Source organism: Pecten maximus, chromosome 7 (genome assembly GCF_902652985.1).
Source record: "Pecten maximus chromosome 7, xPecMax1.1, whole genome shotgun sequence".
NCBI classification, from domain to species: domain Eukaryota; kingdom Metazoa; phylum Mollusca; class Bivalvia; order Pectinida; family Pectinidae; genus Pecten; species Pecten maximus.
In genome coordinates, this window is record NC_047021.1 from 40,262,266 (window position 1) to 40,279,111 (window position 16,846).

Genomic DNA, 16,846 nt, shown 5'->3' on the forward strand with positions numbered 1-16,846 from the left:
GCATCCAGGTAAGGTATGTATCAAACATTAGTTTTAATATTTTACACAGATATTTTGATAAAAGATAATTTTTTATGATACTAACCAACCACAGCTACCACACCATCTTGTGGGTCCTTGTGTACGTCTGTACGACTTGTGGCCCTTGACCCCGTTCTTGAACCCCCTTGTGACCCCGTTCCTTCCTTCTTGCTGGTTTTTGACTCCACCTCTTCCACATCTGCCAGAGATGATGTGTCCTCGTATCCGGACTGTAAGGCGTCCTCCATGAGGAGGGTCACTCCAAGGATCTCGCCGTTAGCGACATGTCTGGAAATACAACCAGAGAGTTATTACTTTTTTTTTTTTTTTTAACTTTTTTTCATATTCATCTGAAAAAATATTTTTTAACCTTTATGAACTAACTTTTAATTAATTCAATGATAACTTGGCTGATTAATTAATTTCTACATTCATTCATTTTCATATCGTCATTATTTCAATATAAATTTTACTGTACTTGACCATAAACTGACCTGTCCACCTCCTTGAGTCCGGCCAAACACAACTGTATGTAATACTCAATCATATGGAACTGCCAAAGAGCTAATGCAAACGGTCCACTCCTGTAGAAATCAAAATTAAATGTCTCACAAACATGTGCAGCAAAATTTCCTTTTTCTGAATTTTGAAATGGCCAGAACATGGAAATATATACCTAGAAAACTAACTTAGCTTTAACAAGGAATATAGAATATTCTTTAACTAAAAATGGAAAAAATACTTAAGTACAAAAGTGTTTAGTTTTAAAGGAGAAAACCTGAAAACAAGAAATCTTTTTTTTTGTGTTTTTATTATTGCTAGTGCTTTTGATCCTTGCTAAATAATTTATGCACTAAAAGCAGTATTTGTACAAAATATAATGTTTTCTATGGTAAATGCACAGATCTGTTAGAATTAGATATAGTAATAAAATTTCAGTTTGACTTAATATATGTATGTCTACAGTATTACTCTAAATATTTTCCCTGTTTTATTTATCAAATCTCTAAATATTTTCCCTCTTTTTTCTTCTTCTTCAATCTCTAAATATTTTCCCTTTATTATTTCTGAAATCTCTAAATATTTTTTCCCCTGCATTATTTATCAAATCTCTAAATATTTTCTAATATTAATGCTTCTGGTGAAATATTTTCTATACAGCAGGTATATATATTAACAGTCAGAGAAAAAATGTCACATAATGAATTTAAACCATACAGGACAATAAACCTCCAATATGTTAATAAAACATGGCTACGTACCGTCCGAGGAATGATCTGTACGGGAAAAGTTCCTGGGTGGCCAAGTCCCTTGCCTCCAGGGGTTCGGGGATCGTGAGTTCAGTACTATACAGAGTTGGACGTTGAATGTTACTCAGTGCAGGTAAGGCGTGGTGGATGTTTTGCTTGATTGACTATAGTGACAAAAAAAATATATATTATTTCATTGGAAAAAAAGTCTTAAAAAATTATTAAGATAAAACATGTATTATGATAGGGAAAAGAATTATCTTAAGATTATCAGGAAAAAAACATGCACAAATTGTGAAAAAGCTGTTAATTTGATTTAATAACTCTCTTACAGGAAACACAAAAACAGATATATGTGATGATTATAATACCAACAAAGTTTCAGGGATTAAGCTTTAACTGAGTAATGAAATCTCCAGACAAGTTTAAAATGCTAAATAAAAGCCAGCATAGATTCAAACTGGTAATGACTCTTTCAGAGCTTGCTAATTAAGTTTCAGAAAGATTGGTTGAAACCGAAGAGAGGAGATCTTGGACAAAAAAAGGTTTACACCAGATGTACAAACGGACAACGCCATACCAGAATCCTTTTAAATTGGGCGGGTGAACAAAAACACAACAAAAATGTCTTACCCTAAATGCCTGTACGTTGCCCGTGGATAAGAAAGTATCGGTCATGCAGTGTCGAACAGCTGTATCAAACTCCAGGAACATGACATCCTTCCGTAGATTCAACAGGTCAGCTATAGCAGCGGGGTCGTTAGGGTTCGGTAAACTGTCGATCTGCTTCTGAATTTCTCTTAGTTCAGATCCTGTAAATGTTTGACAGCAATGTGAAAACACAGAAGTTTAAATGTGGATGTATTTTAAGAATTGTTACACAAATTGACCTCATCATAATATTTTGACTGAAAACAGTAAAAAATAGCACATTGCTAAAAAAACATATTTTTACCTGCATGTTTTTTGTCTATAAATCAAATTGTTACACATTACATAGCCTACCACTTCATCTGATGACAGTTGGGTAAAAATTCATTTCGATTATTATTCCAATCTTTAATGTTGTGTCTGTATAAGGTTCAATTGTTGTGTACATTTAAAACAAACTCTAACCTATGCCTTCAATTCCACCCCAATCTGCCGATACAAACTCCATCTTGCGTGTGCCGAGACGAGCGAGAGAGCTACCAAGCCGTGAGTGCGCACACAGGTACTGGAGCATGTCGTGTAATGAGGCGACAATCATCACGGTGTATGTCAATGCTCGGACGCAATCCGTGTCATCCAGCTTCTTGAACATGCTCAAGGCCTCGGTGTGGTGCGGAATGAACCAGATGTTTAGGACGTTTTTCCCGTCGTTGGTGAGAAGCTGCCGGGGACGAGCTTTCCTCTGTCTGTAAAACCAACCAAGTCATTCTAGTTTCACTTAACATTATACACAGTCCTACCTGTACAGCAAATCAAAGTCCTCAAACTTTAATACATGGAATTACCTACAACCAAATAATTCTTCGAATTACTCAAACATTTCCAAAGACAGAGACTATTTTAACCTTTGACCCGAGAGTATCAGTCCATGTCTGTCACAGTATGATGATGACGATGTAGCCACAACTACATCAGAGATGTCTTAATCTTTTCTAGGACACAATTGACTATTGACAATATGGGAGATTTTGACTCACGCCTATAGGTATGGTATGTATGTACCTTGGGTCGGGTGCGAGTCCAGAAAGGTCATCGACATCTTCCTTCTTTTCACTGGGTTCTCCTAGCATGAAGTAGGTGTTTCTGCCAAAGTAGAGTACAACTTTATACTGCAAAAACTCTTTACAGGTAATTATATATATAACAACATTTAAATGTCCATATGCCCTCTTTTACCATATTTCTCCTGTAATAAGCCCAGGGGGACAATAGCTAGAGAGTGGGCTTATTACAGGACAATGAAATAGTATTAGTTGGTAATTCTACTGAACTGCTAAAGGTATGCATGGGCTTATTACCAGACATGGGTTTATTATTGTACCAGACATGGGTTAATTACCAGACATGGGCTTATTGCCAGACATGGGCTTATTTCCAGACAAGGGCTTATTTCCAGGCATTAGCTTATTGCCAGACATGGGCTTATTGCCAGACATGGGCTTATTGCCAGACATGTGTTTATTACCCAGGATTGGTTTATCAAGAGGCTTATTGCAAATTATTCTTGTAGCATTTACTAGCATTTTCACAGAAATATAACAGAATGGGTAGCGTTATTACTAAGCATTGAATTATTGTCGAGAAATAGAGTTAGATATCAAAGACTATTTTTACTGACAACAGGAATAGTAAATCAAAAATTGTTGTTTTCACAACATGGCAAAAAAAATATATATATCTGCAGGAATATTATCATCAAAAGTGGATTTGTTTTTCTGTAAATTTTAGAATACCAAGGGTACAAGGCTGCTCTAAATCATTTTTTATCATCAATAAAGATTATTTTTGTGGATTTACCGTAGTGTTGGGAAGTCCTCTAACAGACGAAGCATGCTGTTGTAGTAAGCGATTATCTGTCCTCTCAAGGAAAACTGGGCCATCCGGCGATTGAACATGTAGCAAAATTCTGATATCAGGTTCCTGTTGAAGAAAATAAAAAAACAGAGGCTAGAAACATAGAAATGGCGGAAATTTGATAGTGTCACTACAGATATTAAACCACTCAGAAAGATGGAACGTTATATACTGCAGTTACTAATAAATATTGAAATTTTTAATTTACCACAAAACTCACTAAAAAAGTAACTTATTATCATATAACGCTTTATATGCTTTGAGTACTTTTCAGTAAGGCCTTAAAAAAATATGTGTTTCGCCATCACATGCCAGAAAAAAATAGGGTTGGTATGTAGGAAAATATTTTAATTTTCAAAATAGTTTTTACTAAGGTTGTATTGACAAGGAATCTTAGACTTTAAATTCCTTCCTTGAAAATGACCAAAAAAACTTCAGGGTGGGCACAAAAATACAGGGGCGGAGGGTTTTAGCGGAAACAAATGTATATTTTTAAGCTTGAACTCCAATTTTATTTCAGTAAACTCCAAATTTGTTTCATTAAATTCCAAGATACTTTTCACTAAACTCTGGACCCTGGGGGGCCAGAATCACCATTTATGCAAAATCTGTTCCTCTTCCCCAGAGGATGCTTCTGACCAAATTTGGTCAAAATCCATTCAGGCTTTTATGACTAGTTATGCTGGACAATAGACACCGTGCCATGGTATGAGGGCATGAGCTTAAAAATGTCCCTAAAGTTGTTATGATTTTTGTCACTTTTCTTTTAACTCTAATATTCAATATTACAAATTACGCTCAAAAGTTTGAAAGACACTTGGAAAAACTGTCTTTAAAAAAGTGACCAAAACACAGACCTTTTTAATTTCTCCATCTCTTCGGTATTCCTCAGTAACATCCCCATCTGGCTCTTCTTGTGTACAAACTGATTCAGCATAAGGTCTCGACTAGGGGTCTGTTGATTAGACAAAATTTTCATATATATTTACAAAATATTGCCTTATGATTTTTACTTGACCACAAGTGCAGAAATCACAGTTTCTCATACTGTAAACGTGGAAATTTATGCAAGGGGGAAATTTACGCTAATTACACGGATCCCTTTTGATCGTGAAAATTTCCCCCACATGTATTATTTTGATATTAACTTGAGTATACTCCAACTAAAACAAAGGTGGGTCGATCGCGAAAATTATCCCCACGCGTATAGTTTACGTATCGAAATCGCAAAATTAACCACCCGCAAAAATAACCACATTTACAGTATATAAGAAAATATTTGGAAAGTCAAATAAAATAAAAACTGATGCCTTACCTTTTCCAGTTTAATGGAGACAAAAGACTCGGGGAGGGGTCTGTTGCGAGCTGTCCGGCCCAAGCCTTTAGACCCTAATGCTGTACCTCCGGTTCCACTGGAGAATCCCGTTAGCTGGGTAAGGGAGCTTTTCTCACTTTTTGTTTCGGTTGGACTCAATCTTCCACTATCAAATTGACAAAATTTTTGACCTAGATTCTAACCATAATCTTCTAAAACTTTCCAAAAAACATAATTGTTATTTCTCTTATTATCCATGCATTCATATTTATCAATTCTAACATTTTACGAATTTATTTCATGGAAGCTTCTTATCAATACATTACTCCATTATTTCCACGGAGCCAATGAAATATATCCGAGGCAATGTTATGGAAACATACCTTTTGAAATTCTCCGGCTCTTTTAATGGCGTACAAACATCAACGAGCTGAACGGCACTCATTAGGGCATTTTTCTGTACAATCTGTGACTTCAGCACGGCCGATAAACTCTCCACACCACCCGGACGCATAATCTGTATATCACAACAAAATATTCGATCAGTTGTAAAGTCACTGTTTACATTGACTAACATAAGATTTTTTTCCTGTGATAATTCTGCGAAATAATAACAGTTTATTATAAACACATATTTCAAAACAGCAAACAGACATATATGTATATAGACTTACCTGTAGGACGCCCTCTCGGCTCCGGAAGCTGAATCGGCCAACATGGCCTTCATCTAACTCATGTATGGCAAGAAACAGGTTGATTGGTACATATCTGTAAACGCAAACAATCAACAAATAAACAAGAATTCCACCGAAGTATGAAGATGTGTCGCCTGCGCAGCAAGTTGGGTGATTTCAAAGAAATTAATACTTTTTTCACTTCAAGAAAAAATGTTTAATGTAAGCATGAATTGTAAATAAGCACTGAACAAAGTTTCAGTTTGATTGGCCAAAGAGAACAGGAGTTAATGCATGGAAATAGGTTTTCTATTTATAGTAACAGTGAATTTAAACTTTGACCTTTGGATCAGTTAAAAAACAATCCCACGCAAGCACTTTTGGTATGGAATAACAGCATGAAAATTGAGTTGTTGGGCCCAAAGGAACTTAAGTTATCATAAGGAAACAAATTTTCTAATTTTAGTAACAGTGACCTTGACCTTTGACCTTCGAACCAAAAGCCAAGGAAACATTTTTTTTTTCTGTTTTGCTGACAACATAAGTTAATGGGTCAGGATCATGATGAGTATGAAACATTGATGTATGTCAAAGGTCCTGAACACTTTACAATTCCATTTCAGATAAGTGGTCTGAATACTTCGGCGAATACAGTTTGAATTTACTTGTACTAGTATATGTTTTAACATGTAGGGAGAAAGGAGAGCTACCTGTCAGCAGCGGACTCATCATCCTGATCCTGGGTCATGAAGGTGGGCGGAGGTTTACCCGCATCCTCCTTGTACGACGCGTACTCAAACTGGACGAAGCGTATAAACATGTGAGATTCGTGGTAACCCATCTCCTCCGCCTGCTTCTTATAGATCTGTAATCAGGCAAAAAACGGACTCTGTTTTACACACAACTTGTTTTTTATTTTTCAAAATTATATTTGGGTGAAATTCATTGGCTTATTATAATCTGACTAACATTTTTGCTTCTGTGTAAAAAAATCATATGAACTGATTTATTTAAATTAATATTTAATATAGTGGTGAATTTTTTTCATATCATCAAATATTACCGTATTTATCCTGTAATAAGTATTTTCAACAAATGTGAATTTAAATTGAAAAAAAAATGCAGAAATATATTGAAAACAAAAAATATACAGAAAATTATAGAATATTTTAAGATTTCAGGGGAAAATAGTTTTGGTATTACCGAGATAACTTGTACAAATGATGAAAACAGACTAATGCTGTGTGTTTTGCATTTGATGTTTGAAGTCTTCCATGTCTTTGTTGGATAAATATCCCCTCTACTAGAATGCCCTTTACCAATTCTTACCTTGGCCAGTATGTCGGTTTCCCAAGCTGAGTCTATCAGTCGGTAACGATAGGTCAGCGCCTGTAACAAAAGAAATGTCACACTGATGCAAAGTACAGACAATGACCTTGAACCTTAAAAATACCATGGTCGACGCTGTAACCTGTAACTGTAATGCTGTAACTGAGCTATCGTGGCCCCTGGCAGGGCATAAAGAGACATAAATATGTTACTAACCTCCATGAGTCTACCAACAGTTGATAACATTAAAGCCTGTCTTTCCTTGGCAGGTTTTCTCTGGGCCTCCTCTGCCCCCTGGGCAACCATGCTCTGGGCAATCTCGCACATAAACAACGGGTCGTCAGCAAACACTTCAGAAAACAACTATAATAAAACGAATATGATATTGTTGTTGTTGTAAAATAAAAAGTTTGAAAAACAACTTTCATATAATTTCTTACAACACACTGATTAACAAAATATTCTCTTGAAGGACTCATAGAACTAAATCAGCCAATCAGCTGTTGTTTCACAACTAAATCAGCCAATCAGCTGTTGTTTCACAACTAAATCAGCCAACCAGCCGCTGTTTTGCCAGAACCAAGTCCTTGACGAAAATATGTTTTTCTGAGGTTTGTAGCTATTTTCTTGAGTAAATAACATATGAAATAGGTACTTCCTACCTATGAGAATAAAGAGCAATTTCTTAAGACTTGAAAAAACAAAAATAAACACTCCTATTTAAAATAGAATTATATAACTTTTCAGGTAGCGAAAACTTCCAGCTTTGATTTGATATAAATTGTACATCATTTTAGCTTCAAATGAGCGATTGAGAGGATGGAGTCACTTGTTACAATATATAGTGAAATATTTAGCTGTGTGAGTTCTGAACGAAATATACATTTGTATTTATTAGTAACAATAACAACACATACATCTTTCTCCAGCTGGTCGGAGTAGGACTTCCCCGGTCGCTGCATTTTACTCCATTCTTTATTTGCTGCCTCCAGCATCTTCTTTTCAATAATGAGGGCGTCGTACACGGACTCAGGTCTGTGGGCATGTATAAGTTCCTATTGACCAATGAAAGATGGAAAGATCAAATGTCAAAGGTCATTCAAATATTAATTTAAACCTTTTGAACTTTTAACCAAAAGTCTTAAAATCATGGAGGCTTCTTTTTGTCAAATAGAGAGACAAGAAATATATAGTTTGTTACATCATTTCCATGAAACCACCAAAAAAAAATAATAAAAAATAATAATAATTAGATAAAAGTATTTTGTTTGCCCAAAGTTACAAACCTGCAGAGCATACTTGAGAGCCCCTGGGACCTTACTGGCCATGGACAATGATGTATGGAACTCAAGCATGTACACATTCTTCAAGGCTGGTCGACTCAAGTTCACCGATATAGGCTGTTTGGGGACAACACACAGAGGCAAACCAAACTCAGAGTCGCCCTCTCGACAGACTTTCTGGGTATACTCTCTCTGCTGCTCCACCTGGTGGTGAGAATTTTCATATAATTTACAAAAATGTTTAACAATATAACACGCACTATCAAAGATTGAATATTGTTATATCTTTATATTGAATTTTAAATTTTTTGTTGGATGCACAAACTATTGAAATTAAATTTATACATGAATAGTTAAACAAATTCCCCTATAATGTACTGAAACACATAATGGTCCCAGGTATTGTAATTGTGCACAAAACTATCTTTCCTTTGTGACTAATTTCTTGCAGAATTCATTGCAGTTGCCTCCCCTTTAACAAAATAATGAAATGAACATTATTTGTAAGATATCATAACTATTTAGTTTTAAAACAATATATGCGGAATTTGTCAATAACAATGGCTAAAAAAATCAGCAGATAGAAAAAAAAAGACAGATTGCAATCCAGTTTCCCCACTCACAATTTTTTTATTCTAAAATTTAAAATAAAAAAATTAATGTATAAAAATAGTTAAATTAGATCTTCATAATAAACTGGACTTTGATCCTTCTACTCTTTCTAAACTCTGATCCAGTATGAAGTGTTTTTCATAAAGAGGCTACAGGTAAAGGTTGGACTAACCTGCCGGTCAAGCATGGCCTTGACCAGTGATGTTGTCTGTCTGAGTATGACACACTCTGTCCGATAGGTCTTCACAAAGTAGGTCGTATCGAAGTCAAATCGCGGCCGTTTGTAGATGAGGTTGGTAATGACTTGTGCAAGGGCTCGCTTTTCGTCCCGGTCAAACACATGTTGGTAGGCCTCGATGTAACAATCCAGAAGCTACCAACCAAAATTAACTTGATTCAATATGTTGTAATATCGTAGATTATAATGCAATAATTCATAGCTTAAGACATTCATTATCTTTATACAGTGCCCAGTTATTTGTTATGTTAAAATGCTCAAATTATTTTTGAATTTTTTTTTTTTATTTATTTGTACAGATAAACTGACAAATCTCCCATTTACACTTTTTGAGATTTTCTGTGACACAAATCTTCCATTTAAGTGGGATTTTCTGTGAGATAAATCTCCCATAAATACAGAGGGAGATTTTTATGAGACATACCTCTCGTTTACACTCCTGGTAGGCAGCCTCGTTGGTCCACAAGTCCATGAGGACTCCAAACCGATCTACCTCCTGGTGGGCATAGCTGGCGATGTCAAAATCTCCAGGCCCCATCTCCGATATCTGAAAAATAGAGTAAATTGGTAAGCAGGGGAGACATTTTGTCTTTGGATCTTAAACCTAATTTGTATATTTAAGATAGATGTATTTGTAAAGTTTATCATCTAATTCTAAAGGAGTGGGATTGCTACAATGCGAATTTTAGATTTTCAACTTTGATGTGAATAAATGAGACTATACGGAAACTAGAGATACTTTTGTAACACCAAACCACAAGTTTCTTCTTTTAAGTTTCTTTATTTCAGTGAAATATTATGATAAGTTTTATCAATTTTGGAGTCCTTTTAATTAGATTTCCTAGAATATCCTCTGCTGTCATCCCTACCTGTCTGCGCTTTATGGAGTCGGATGACCTGACGATTCGTGACTGCTGTCGTAAGTCTCGGTCTTTTTCTATGTAGTGTGTTGCTACCAGTAACAAATCTTTCTCCAAATCCCTGTAAACAAAAATTAACGAGTTTTCCACTTAGAAAAATACAGGTATAGGAAAACCAGCTAAGTTTCTCTTACATTTTTGTTTTTTCTATTTTGACAAGAGAATATTAAAGGAGAGAAACGATGACAGCCTTTGTAGAAATGCTTTTCTTAATGTTATATGGCTAACCCTTAAAATGTGATTATGTACAGGAGTAGGTACAATGACATTAGTTTCTCAATGAAATTTCATAATGATTGACCTTGGTACTTGACCTTGACCTCTGTATTGTAAATTTATTTGAGGTCAGATTACATACAATGTCCTTGACATTGCCCTGTGACATTTTACAAGATGTCACCATGGAACAATGACCATGAAGTCATCTTTATTATGACCTTAACCTCTGTTTTGTGACCTTACTTGAGGTCAGTCTCTGCAGCATCATAGATGATGAAATATCCTCGCTGATCCTGAACATGAACTCGTCCTTCCTCGATTGTGTAGAAGTCGTCATGGTTATCGACATCTGCATACTGGACAAACTCAGACTCGTTCAACCTTGAAGGAAGGGAGATAACTAAATGAAAAAACTGCAGTCTGTGCCACGAAAGTTAATGATTTTAGTAAGTGAATGATAACTCTCCTATACAAACCAAAATTAAATTAAGGAAGAAATTTTTTTTTAAATCATTACTTTTCCATCTAAATCTTTATCTGAACAGTGTGTCATTACACTGTTAAAAATATTTTTAATGTCTTAAAGAAGTTAATTATTGCAAAAACCTAAATAAGATTTTTTTTCATATCATCAGTTATTCAAATAATCACATAAAAATATAAACAGGAAAATTGTAACAAATAATGAATTAAACAAATTCTCAACATATGGGACATTACTGTTGGATTAATGTATTTATAATTCATCCTATTGTCTCTGTGACAATAGTGTACTTCTGACATGTAATATTGATTTAACATCTTACTTGTAGTCTGCCGGAGTGTTGTGGATGTAACCATGGTTACCTATCCCTCCGCCCCCTCCAACAGTCCCATCATGCTCTGTGGATCGTCTGTGGTTCTGTGGGCTATTTAAGTAAAATCAACACAATATTCATTATATCAATATCACTGCAAATATAATATGAAACTTAAGTGAAAAATTACAAATGAAGTAATTTGAGTAATTATATATTTTTGTTGATATTTTCTGACAATAAGATGTTCTTAAGAATCAGTTCCTTTTTTGATAATTGACTCCTGCAGAAATATAACAGGTTTTATTTGAATTACCACTATAAATGTCTAAAAAACATCAACAGGTCAAATAGTGAACCATCCCATATGTAAAACATGGAAAGTTGACAGATGGAGTGAAAGTATGAGGGACAAAAAAGCAGTACACTACAAGAACATATACAGTGTAGTATCTATCCTCAAATAAGCCCCCCCCCATGTACTCCGTCTTTACTACTTACAAAGTCTTTTTATAGTCGCTTCCTTCCTGAGTCAGGCCAGCGTCGTGGATGGAAAGTGTCCTTTCTAAGGATCGGTAGTAATTCAGACAACCCAGCACCTGTTGATTAGTTAATGTACAGTGAGTCATCCGGCGATTTATTTCAAATCATAAAACAATAAAGAATTCACAATAAAGTTTAGTTTTCACAATTTTCAATTAAAATGAAATCTTCTAATGCAGAAGATCAGGTCAAGGCTACAAATTATTTTCAAAATTTATTTTTTAAGCATGATTGTGAACTATAATGTATTCATCCAATATTTCTCTTACGACCAGATGAGGTTCATCAAGGATGAGTTTCATAACTATCAGACTATTGACATAAGTTTTAAATTCTTTATATAAATGTTAGAGATAAACAAAATAATGGTATGTTCTTTGTATTTTAATTAAATTAAAAAATTTGAAAAAGAAAAAGAAAAAAAGAGATACGAGGTTTGACATTTGAAATTTTGACATACTGTTCGATGCAGGTCCCTGAGCCTCAGGTGCCGTAGGTGTAAAAAAGACAGGTACGCCCCCTGAACAGTGGCTGGGTCTGTATCCTCCTTTCCATCATCCATACCTATCAGGAAAAAACACATATCTAGGATTTCTCTTTCATATTTATCTCTGGTTAATTCGATTAACCAAACAAACAAAAATTTTAGAGTACAAATTTCTCAAAAAACTGAATATTTTTTTTTTTAAAGAATTTAAGTATTTCTTTTTATAAAATATATTTTTCTTTTTTTGTCATCAGTAAGAAATTTTAGGCAGCAGGGTACTAATACAACTGCTGAAGGCTTTGGATCATTGTCTGATTTAATCAAGTAAAATGATTCAGTTTAACTAAATATCATTTTATAGATATGTAGTATTGGTATGCCTAAAATGATACCAGAGAGCATTTCATTTAAAGTTTGAGAAAGTAAACACAGTGCATTTTGTAGATATACATGTGACTCTAGCATGTTTTTGTATGAATATAATTTGCATATTTTGTCTTGATGGTCCTTTAAGCTAAGTGCATTGACTTTAAACCAATTTAACCAATGTTCTTCAGTGAGTACACAGTATGTAAAGATGTAAAGATGATCATAATGATTAATATCATTCTGACTCATAATTTATAAAACTTATGGTATGAATGACAAAAGACAACCCTTTCCCCTGCCTACCAAATACAATATGACCTTCCCCTCCATACCAAATACAATATGACCTTCCCCTCCATACCAAATACAATATGACCTTCCCCTCCATACCAAATACAATATGACCTTCCCCTCCATACCAAATACAATATGACCTTCCCCTCCATACCAAATACAATATGACCTTCCCCTCCATACCAAATACAATATGACCTTCCCCTCCATACCAAATACAATATGACCTTCCCATCCATACCAAAGACAATATGACCTTCCCCTCCATACAAAATACAATGACCTTTCCCTCCCTACCAAAGTCCATGATCTTCCCCTCACTACCAAAGACAACGACCTTCCCCTCCCTACCAACGACAATGACCTTTCTCTCCCTACCAAAGACAATGACCTTCCCCTCCATACTAAAGACAATGATCCCTCCCCCATCATACCAAAGAAAATGACCCTTTCTCCACCATGCCATACACAATGACCCCTCCCTCAGCCATACCAAATAAAATGAGCCATCATATGTCATACAAAAGACAATAATCCATGACCATGACCCCTCCCCCAACATGTCACAGACAATAACTTCTCTCGCCATACCACAGACAATAACCACTCCCCAAATGAAACCATACCATAGACAATGACACCTCCACCATACCAAAGATGTTAATTTTCCCCATTACTACATGTTTCACAGTGGAATACAGTGACTTTTTTAAAGAATGTTATTGTCTGGTAAATATTGATTCTCAACTAATTTTTTTTTAACAATTTTAGTAACTTCCATACCTTTTCTTCATATTTTAATTAACTAGTCTAAGAATGTAGTGATGTACATTTAGATAAGTATATCAATTTTTTTATCTAATACAGAAATCATATCATATATCTACTTGAACACACTAGCTTTAATTTCTATGACAAAGAACAAAATGTCGTGATCTGTTTTAGCCTATGGCTAAAATATCTCTATTTCAGTTAATTTACTTTCTATAATTTCACCCGACACTAGAACTACCATAAAACTAGGTTAGTAACTACGGAGGGCTATCCCAATACCACACAAAGAACACAATAACCAGTTATAGTCAATCAGTAGAAAGTCCTCATGACAAATTGTCTCCCTTTGTTCTTGGAATTATCTCCCATTCTCTGAAATTATCTCCCCTTGTCTATTAAATTATCTCCCTTAGTCTATGAAATTATCTCCCTTTGTCTATAAAATTATCTCCCTATGTTTATGACAAAGGAATTAAGTCAAAATTTCATAGCATAAATATAAGGATATATATTAATACAGAAATACAGAGATTTAATGGAATCACACTGTTTATCTTATGTATTGGGAAAAATGGACTCTAGAAATCAAGTGATTTTCATGGTACTCAGAAATTCATGTTAAGCAAAGTTTGTATGTCACAAGTTGAATTGCTATATTAGTAATAGAGAACGAGGACCAACAGAAAAACCCTTTAATTATCTTAAAAACTTTAGGCAATTTTTCTGTCCAACTAGCCAATATTAACTAATTAATTAACTAATTGTTAATTACGTTATACCTTCTTTAGTACCAGCTGAAAACATTCAAAAATTTATTGAGGAAATCTAAATTCAAAACACAATATATCATCTTGGAGTCAATACATGGATTGTTTAACCTAGCATGGAAGACGAAAAAAAAAAAAAAAGATTAAAGATAGCACTGATATATCAAATAATAAACATTTGAAATGATTTATTATATTTACAAATGTATTTCATTATTACAGCCAGGTAGTATTTGAGAACCTATATAAACAAACATTATAGTATAAAATTTCAACTTGTTTCTTTGTATTTATTTTCGTGGCATCTTATCATAATCTACTGCGAAAACCAAAAATAATTTCAAGTTTTACCATATCAAAATAATAAATCATTACAATCCATTTGGACTATATACTGTACTATATCACGAAAAAAAAAAAAAAAAAAAAAGTTAAAAGACAATAATAATTTAAAAAACATTTAGTCTAGTAATTTTCTTTAATGTATTCATCTTCAAATAAGCCCCCTCTCCTAGGGTTTGGGAAGGACTTATTTGTTTACCACCATAATAACTTCGATTTTTAAAATTAATATTTCTGCATTTCAAGGCAGTGGCTTATTTGCAGATAAATACAGTAAGTATTTTATTCAATTAGGTTATAAAAATTCAAAGAAAGCAAAGCAATATACTTATTTCATACAAGCTGTTAATTTAAAAAGCAAAATTTCCAAATATATTATGAAGCAGATTTAATTAATTTCAAGCTTCTGTACGAAGCAGATCTTACCCAGCATTCTCACTGTGTTCATGTAATCATAGCTGTCTTTACGTTTCCTCGCACTTGAAGCTCGGGACTGTGTCAAATCAACGTTTTCTATTTCTCTGTCATCAAGGTCACGACCTTCATCATCAGCATCCTCACTGAAAAAAGACAAGGTTTGTCAAATGTTTTATGTCAGTCAGCATTAATGAGTTGTCTTAAATTACGTTACAGAAGTCTTAATAGTCTATTGTTAAATGTGATTATGATTAATCTACTACTTCCATAATGTTGAGCTATTAATAGGTCCAAGTTTAATCTTCTGAGCATAATTAGTTTCTTCAACATCCGTATACATGTATATAACTCACAATATTTATTTCCCGCTGTTAACCTCATCTACACATCAAATTTATTTCTTCGCAAAAGTGCTGTTTGGCAGTTTTTTGTGCACACGTTTATGATGTCATCAATTTCTGATGTTTACAAATGTAAAATGACATTGCAGTAAATGATTGTTGTTCTGATGGCGATTACCCTATAGCTGAAACATGTAAACGATACTCTCTATCAAAAATGGGTCCAAATCGAAAGAACCTGCATGTTGGGTTTGCTGTTTTATAAGTGTTGATACAGGAGGATGAATAGGAGTGTATATGAGAGAATTAATGTCCACACTCCCGCTTGGGGGAAAATATACAAGAGGCCCATGGGCCTGAACAGTCATCTGACATCAACATACCCTAGTACTATTTTAGTATATATACTCAGTCGCCATATAATGGTACAGACAACAACTGGTGCAATGCTGTACGTTGACCATGGCAGCCATTTTGATTTATTGAACACTCCGAAAAATAAAAACATTTGGTCAGAATAATACATGACATCTTCAAAAATAATTAATTGCAAAATAATTAACAGCACAATTAATGAATGAAAGGTGAAGACTGCAAAGATTTTCCTTAGCGGATGGACGAACAAAGGCTGATACTACGCCTTAAAAACTTTTTGTTGGGGATACAAATCGTTCCCCCAGGCATTATGCCACTTACTCTGTATATCGGTCTGGATTGCTGTAGATTTTCCTCCAGGTGGCAGCAGTGTTGTAGCCAGAAGGGGCCGTGTTTGAGGTAACGTAGGCCGGAAACACTGGGACAGGGTCACGGACAACAGCTGCGTGGTCTCTCAATATATCTTGTACTCTCTGTATATCAAAAACACTGATTAAAGATGTTTCAATTCAAACAAAGAGAAATTGTGATCAATTGGAAAGAAGAACAGGCTGTTGTATAATTTTAAACAATACCAAAAGTTACATACTTTGTGCTATGACAAGATTCCAAATGTTTCAGCTACCGTCTCTATATTGGGTACATAACTTTTGTTTTATAAGTGATCAATTTTATGAAATAGTAATTATTTCTATCATTTGTTAGTATTTATTAGATATGTTTGTATCCTAAGGGCGCCATTTTATTATTTTTTTTTTTATATAAGAAATGTATACACTGTTGGCAATGCAGTGTCTCTAACAGAAAATAGAATGAACATTTGTAATGCACTCTTTAATTAATAGAGAAAACCATATCAAAATACTATAAAAAGAATATCATGTAAAGATACCAAAGTTAAATGAAACAATCTT

General features: G+C 34.3%; 1 protein-coding gene across 1 annotated transcript in view; it reads right to left on the minus strand.

The window, feature by feature from the left end:
• LOC117330838 overlaps positions 1-16,846 on the minus strand; it is a 46,721-nt gene that overhangs the window by 27,203 nt on the left and 2,672 nt on the right. The window contains exons 6-31 of the mRNA XM_033889362.1: positions 16,254-16,405; positions 15,226-15,359; positions 14,470-14,484; positions 12,227-12,330; positions 11,725-11,822; positions 11,233-11,334; positions 10,670-10,807; positions 10,157-10,268; positions 9,712-9,834; positions 9,222-9,422; positions 8,441-8,641; positions 8,072-8,209; positions 7,371-7,517; positions 7,155-7,214; positions 6,536-6,690; positions 5,826-5,919; positions 5,535-5,668; positions 5,152-5,317; positions 4,694-4,791; positions 3,780-3,902; positions 2,985-3,065; positions 2,388-2,668; positions 1,905-2,083; positions 1,284-1,435; positions 516-605; positions 86-309 (exon numbers count right to left, since the gene is read on the minus strand). Of these exons, the coding sequence (XP_033745253.1) occupies positions 86-309; positions 516-605; positions 1,284-1,435; positions 1,905-2,083; positions 2,388-2,668; positions 2,985-3,065; positions 3,780-3,902; positions 4,694-4,791; positions 5,152-5,317; positions 5,535-5,668; positions 5,826-5,919; positions 6,536-6,690; positions 7,155-7,214; positions 7,371-7,517; positions 8,072-8,209; positions 8,441-8,641; positions 9,222-9,422; positions 9,712-9,834; positions 10,157-10,268; positions 10,670-10,807; positions 11,233-11,334; positions 11,725-11,822; positions 12,227-12,330; positions 14,470-14,484; positions 15,226-15,359; positions 16,254-16,405 (3,502 nt within the window). The remainder of the gene's footprint in view (positions 1-85; positions 310-515; positions 606-1,283; positions 1,436-1,904; positions 2,084-2,387; positions 2,669-2,984; positions 3,066-3,779; positions 3,903-4,693; positions 4,792-5,151; positions 5,318-5,534; positions 5,669-5,825; positions 5,920-6,535; positions 6,691-7,154; positions 7,215-7,370; positions 7,518-8,071; positions 8,210-8,440; positions 8,642-9,221; positions 9,423-9,711; positions 9,835-10,156; positions 10,269-10,669; positions 10,808-11,232; positions 11,335-11,724; positions 11,823-12,226; positions 12,331-14,469; positions 14,485-15,225; positions 15,360-16,253; positions 16,406-16,846) is intronic.